General features: G+C 40.8%; 1 protein-coding gene across 1 annotated transcript in view; it reads left to right on the forward strand.

The window, feature by feature from the left end:
• Positions 1–7,058, forward strand: part of ARMC4 (armadillo repeat containing 4) — a 172,279-nt gene that overhangs the window by 96,810 nt on the left and 68,411 nt on the right. The window contains exons 17-18 of the mRNA XM_012654869.1: positions 3,241–3,429; positions 4,680–4,901. Coding sequence (XP_012510323.1) covers positions 3,241–3,429; positions 4,680–4,901 — 411 coding nt within the window. The remainder of the gene's footprint in view (positions 1–3,240; positions 3,430–4,679; positions 4,902–7,058) is intronic.

Raw genomic sequence — 7,058 nt, forward strand, 5'->3', positions numbered from 1 at the left:
TTGCTGATGTGGCTTCTTGCAGCAATCAGGAGGGGCAATGAGTTGTGGAGAAGGTTGCTTTGCCCTCACACTTGGGTCGACCCCGACCTGGGTCCTGCCTTCACCGTGTACTAGGAACTTAGGTTTGTTACACCTCACTGAAAGCTTCCTTTTAAAGCTGTGAGTCTGCAAACCATCAAATTCAGTGAGTGTTCATTGAGCATCTACTAACTGCTAGAAACTGGGTGTGCAATAATGAATGAGACAGAAGGAGTCCCTGCCCTCCTGGAACTTACAGTTCAAGGTCAAAGGCAAACAAATTAACCACTACTGCATAGAGGGATAAGGGCAACGATATGAAAGAACCAGGTATTATAGGAGATGCTGCTTAACCCAGACTTGAGGTTCAGGAACGGCTTCCCGAGGAAAATGGTACCTTAGTCGGTAGCTGAGGAAGTGCAGGAATTGCCAAGCCAAGAGGAAGACAGACAAAAAAAGATCTGTGCAAAGGCGTGGAGACAAGTGCAAGCAGCACATTCGAGGATGTGAAACCTGAAGGACTCAGGCGTAAAGCGGCGTTCCCACCACTCGCTGAAGTTCACACTCTCCAGGAGGGGTTTTCAAATACAGATTTTGTATAGGCCCCACCCAGACTCAGTGAATCACAGTCTCAGGGAATGAGTCCCAGGATTCTTATTTGCTCATTCGGGGAGGCACTGGCTCAGGGTGTGTGTGTGGTGGGGGTTGGAGAAGGGAAAGGCAAGGCGGGGAGGTTGAGGCTGGAGAGGCAGGCCGGGGGCGTGCCAGGAAGGGCTGGAACACCATGCCGTGGAGTTTGGATTTCACCCTAAGGGCAGGGAAGCTGTGGAGGAATTTGAGGGTTTGGAGATGAGCCCATCGGACTGAAGATTTATAAAGGTCACTAAGGTGAGGAAGACACGGCTTCTGCCTTCACGAGGGACACAATCTAGTTTATCAGGTTCAACATCTTTGAACCTCAGTTTAAAAAATCTAAAATGGGAATAAAAATAGCTACTTTGCACGGCTCCTGTGAGGTTTAATTGAGATAATTTATGTGAAGTGAGGACTGCAGGGCCTGATATACAGTTGGGACTCAAAAGATGTTTGTTTTCTAAACAAAAATTTTTAGAGATGGGGGTCTCACTCTGTTGCCCAGATGGGAGTGCAGTGGCACGATCATAGCTCACTGCAGCCTTGAACTCCTGGGCTCAAGCAATCCTCCTGCCTCAGCCTCCAGAGTAGCTGTGACTATAAGCGCGTGCCACTGTGCCTGGCTAAAAGATGTTAATTTCTATTATTTGAGAAAGTCGTGGAGCCACATACTTGGTCGACGTTGGACACCCACCCGCATGCAACCTCAGAGGAGGTGGGGGTTTCTGTTTGAACATCTGCTTTCAGGATCCTCTGACAAATTCCTTTATCCTGATGCCTTCCAAATCTACATTTCCAGCCTGGTTTTCTTTCCTAAACTTCAAACCCAAAGAACCCTCTGACTCTTGGATATCTCCACCTAAAGGTCTGTGGGCACATTATTCTAATTAGGTCTTCTACTACCAAATACCAACCAAGAAAACCAAACCAAACCAAAGCCAGCTTTTCCAACATTAGCACCACTAGGTCAAGCCAGACACGTGGAATCATTCTTGAATCACTTGTCCCTGTCTTCTCCAGTCAAACCCCCCAAATCCACACCCTTCTCCCCAAGCCTAGACCCCCACCCTCGTCCAAAGCACCTCTCATCTGGACCAGTGAAATAGCCTCTGGGTTCCCCATGCCATTTCTCTGCCCCACCCCAACTCTGCACCCTGCAGTGCTGGGAGATCTGCTAAGAGACAAGATTGATTTAAAAACACAAAAATCCTTGCACATACTTAAACCTCTATAGTGGCTTTCAAATGCCCTTAAAGTGAACTCCAAATTCTTTACCAAGCCTTGTAAGACCCTTCAGGATCTCACTGCTCACATCTCATTATCTCCCACGCTCCTTTCCTATTTTGTGCTCTAACCATTCTGTATCAGGAAAAAATAAAAATCCACCTTCTTTCTCACTCTTAGATCTATGTCACCCAGAATTTCTTCACACCGGATAACTCCTCATCCCTTGGTCCTTAGCTTGCAGACATCCCCTCGGGGAGACAGTCTTTGAATCTGTACGCTAGCTGAGATGCCTCGTTATATATGTTAGTAGAATCTTCACCTCCCCACCCCACTGGTGCTATTTATTATAATTTCTTAATGCCCATCTCCCCCAACCCCCAGCCCCCAGTTGGAAACAGCATGATGGCGAAAGAATTTATGCAGTCGATCCACATGATTCACAGATTCTGTTTGGGAATTTGCCTGCTTGCTAAAATTTCCTTGTAACCCCCAAATCAATACAACACGGCCATTGTTGGACACACTGAAAGAGGTGAGCTGTTTGAGTCATGTAGCACTCGTGTTCTCAGCCGAGGTTGGACAAGGCAGCACTCTGCCTCCTTGCTCCGGCTCTCATACTATCAACAAATGTCCATGCTGTGGTCTACTTGGTGCCACATTTTTCACATTTTTGTGCTTTTTGCTGGTTGTTTCACTGCTTAAAACGTCCCCGAGGCATAGTGCTGAAGTGCTGCCTGCAGTTTTTAAGCGCAAGACGGCTGTGGTGTGCCTGATAGACAACATACCTGAGTTAGTTAAGCTCCCTTGCGTGAGTTTATAGCGCTGTTGGCCATGAGCTCAATGTGAATGAATTAACGACATAAATGAAATAAGGTGTCTTCGAACAGAAACACACATCAAACAAGGTTATGTGTCAATCAGTTGACAAAAATGTTGCAGCCAGAGGCTTGCAGGAACCTAACCCTGAATTTCCCCTAAGAGCAATGAATGGTTCAGTTTTGGCTAATTCAGTGTTTGCAATGACTTCATAGAACAAAACTAAGAGTAAGAATCAACTGTATTTTACTAACTTTTATATCCTCAGTAGCTAGCACAGTGAAGCTCACATAATAGTTATTTAATAAATATTTGTTGCAACTGAATTTTATGTATATGTGTTATGTATTTGTATACATGTATATACACACATACTTTACACATACATACATAGAAATTACATATAATATAGAAATAAATCAAACTGAATTTATCTTTTATGCCAAAGGTGTACCTCACGGCCCTATTGTTACTTTTTGCCTTTTTTGAAAAAGCTTAAATATAGGTTTATTTTTGATACCATCCTTATTTTTATTTTTATCTTAGGATGCTGGAGAAATGGTTCGTTCCTTTGTTGGTGGTTTGGAACTTGTTGTGAATTTACTGAAATCAGATAACAAAGAAGTTTTGGCAAGTGTATGTGCTGCTATTACCAATATAGCGAAAGATCAAGAAAATTTAGCTGTTATTACAGATCATGGAGTTGTGCCTTTATTATCCAAGCTGGCAAATACAGTAAGTAACACATCTTTTTATTTTAAATGCATATGGGCATAAGTTGTCATGGTGTAGTGGCAAAAACAATGAGCTCCAAGTCCAGAACCTGGATTCAAGTTCAATACCCATTGCTTATGAGGTGTGAGGCTTTGATCGAATCATTTAATTTCTCTGAAACTAATATATGTGAAAGTGTATTTTAAACTGGAAAATGTTAATGTGCAAGATCCTTGTAAAACAGAGGCTGTTTTTTATTTGCCACTGGCAAATAGAGTGGTGGCGAATGTATGTGCTATTATGTAAGTGTTAACTATCATCTTCACGACCACCATCATTCTTCTTAAGACAGTGGTTCATGCCAACATTAGACGTTAAATGCACCTCCTCCAGCTCAGCAAGCTTGGATCAATGGCATTCTTGAGCTAGAAGACTCTGGCAATCATTGTATTGTTTACCTAGAGCTGTGCCAGATAGAATAAGCAGCCTTGAGAGACAATGACTTCACCATGACCAGAAGTATTTGAGCATGGCTCGGACTACGACTTGGCAGGAAAGTCGCAGAGCAGAATTCAAACTCTGGAAAGATGCTTGGTCTAGATTTCGAGTTCCTAAGAGTATCTGCCAGATTCAGTTAAGGACACCAAGTTGTTGCCCGAATCACGAGAACAGTACAATTAATAAAAAGAAAACTGCCCTATTCAGTTATATATTATAGGCAGTTATATCCAAAAAGAAGGATATAGTCTGCATAAAACAACATAGAACAGTAAATGGAAGACCCAAAATGTGTCATTATATTTGCTACACTGTCTTCTTCCCTTTGGGAACTAAGGTGTATTACCGATGTGGAAGTATTCTAGGGTGAAGAATTAGCATCGATTCACTTATCCCGGTTAAGTGAAGTATTCCTTTGAGACTATCCAATATTCTTTAAATATTGATATCATATACAACTTGCTGATCTGTAATATTGTGTTGTAAGTAGACTTGCTCTAAAGGAAATCAAGCCTTGAGCAAATGACTGATGTCAGCCCCCTGGTCACTGTTATGTGCACTGGCCACATTCAATTGATAAACAGGAAACTCAAGATTGAACTTTGGTCCATTGGAGACCCACCAAAAGACTGTTTCCTTCAAGATACAACTTGAGTTTCCAGCTGGCCCCTGTCTCTAGACTCATTGGCATCTTAGCGTGTAATAAACATCAAGTGCATAAACACGATCATTCATTGCAACGCACAGACCACAGTTCGTTTTCCTTTGTGCAGAATAACGATAAATTGAGGCGTCACCTGGCAGAAGCTATTTCCCGGTGCTGTATGTGGGGCAGGAACAGAGTGGCCTTTGGAGAACACAAAGCAGTTGCTCCGTTGGTGCGTTACCTGAAATCGAATGACACCAATGTGCACCGAGCGACAGCTCAGGCCTTGTACCAACTTTCAGAAGACGCCGATAACTGCATCACCATGCATGAGAATGGCGCGGTAAAGGTACAGTTGAATGACTGTGTGGTTTACTCCACGTTTGGTAAATGTAGCCGAGAAGGGAACTTAAGTAATGCCAAGATTTCACTAAAGAAGGTATGTGGACCCACAAAACTGCCTCCTTGTTGGGGCACGGCTGTGTTCGAGCCACCAGTTAGCATATTTTATGCAGCGGAAAAGTTGTATGGAGATAGAATTTTTCTAAATCAAAGACTATAAATGTACTTAGTAAAATACATAAAATACTCATTCCATAATCTGAATTTGGTGAAAGAAAATGTACATCACATGAGCAATCAGTGGTATTCATAATTCTACTGGATATAGCGTTTACCTAACACATAAATAAGAAACGATAGGCTTAGCTACAGCACCAACTAAGCAGCAAAGGAACAGGCTAGTTTCAGTAATGAGGTTAAGCCAGACTTAACCATAATAACAAAGAATCAATTCAAAGACATGTTTTTTTTTTTCTTTTTTAAATCTGTGCATCAGATTTTCATTGCTTTTAATCAATGTACAGTTAGGAGGGTTTCTTCAAATAAACGTTAGTGTGTTTACACATTGGAAACCACCTAGAATATTTTTATGGCAATAAATATACAAATATTTAGAGTACATGAATGGCTTACATGTATTAGGAAAAATTGATTTAAAAGATAATTCTTTTCTATGGCTTGTTTCCTTGTCATATAATTTTACTGTTTATTACCTTAATTTGGAGCCTGGGACAACCCAATGCTTTTACATTTTGAAGTGTATGCCTGAAGTAGGCCTGATTTTTTAGACAAGAGTTAAATTCTCCAGTTAATCCTACCTAATCAAATCTCAATATGCCAAGTATGAAATATCTTAGGAGGAATAATACTCTTAAAATACAAATTGATAACTTTTCGAGGTAATGATTTTAATTTATCCTTCAAACCTATTATAGTCGAAGAATATGATGTTAATTTTTCTGAAATTAAACTCAATTTTCATTTAAATGTGTCAACCTTTCCATTATAAATCTGTTTTTATGGCATATAAGTTAGGCCAAATTAGTTTCTTCAAGGAGAAATCTGGCATAAAAAGCACCTTTTAAACTAAGTAACAATTTTAAAAAGTAAATTATAAAAAATATATTGGAATGTTAACTTCGAGTTGTTAAGGAAGGATAAAAATGCTGTTACATCAATACGACTATGTTCGCCTTTCAAAAAAGAAGACATTTCTAATTTAAAATTATACATTTTATTATTGATCAAGGACTTGTACAACCTAAGATGCCTTAAATATAGATTTTATAAAAATGAAGCTGTAAAATTCAAGCAGCCTGATAAAGTGTCTTACATCTAGCATATACTTAGACGATTGCCAGTTAGCATAAGAAGAGTATTTCTAGACTGCTCAAAAAGTTTTAAAATTTAGTAATGTTTATACGGTTCAATTGACATAAATGCCTGATGTATATGCAACTTGCAATGATTTCTTCTCATGCAACTCAACTGATTATCCAAAATCATTTATGAATTTTAGCCTACCATGTAAAGTGATGACACTGTGCTCGCCTACCCACATGGCTTATAGGTATTAGAAAAAGAAGGTAATATGAAAGATTAGGGCGAGGGGCCAGAAAAGAAAAAAACCAAAGGAGGAAAGTCATGTTTGTTGTGTTCTAGAGCCTTCCCAGGGCATCCTTACGTGTCTTGGGGGCCTTTCTGTCTCCTCCACGTGCGTCCTCAACTACCTGGTGTTGCTATTGGAGCATAACTGTAAAGAACGGGACGTTTTTGCTAAGTTACCCTGCAGCGGCTGATGCCGAGCTTGGCCTTATTGCGGGGGATACAGGACAAACGTCCAGTGTGAAGGTTCGCTCTCCCTTTCTCTTTCCTACCCTGCGCTGAGCCGTGCAGGACACGTGAGAACCTGGATTTCCTTTCTCTGTTTTTATTTAAGGAGGAAAAAAAAAGTCTGCATGTGGTGTGCTGGGTGTCGGTAGAATAATAAATGGGATTTGGTAGTTGATTGGATATGGGGAATACAGAAAAGAGTCTAATAAAAAAAATGACTCCAGATTTCAGGCCAGATGAAGAGGAAGATTCCATCGGCCAGGACAATGCGAGAAAATATGTGGCACGTTGGGTGGTTCGGTTACCTGCAGTGAGCGTGTCACAGTTACAC

The sequence above is a fragment of the Propithecus coquereli genome, unplaced genomic scaffold (assembly GCF_000956105.1).
Source record: "Propithecus coquereli isolate 6110/MARCELLA unplaced genomic scaffold, Pcoq_1.0 Scaffold45, whole genome shotgun sequence".
NCBI classification, from domain to species: domain Eukaryota; kingdom Metazoa; phylum Chordata; class Mammalia; order Primates; family Indriidae; genus Propithecus; species Propithecus coquereli.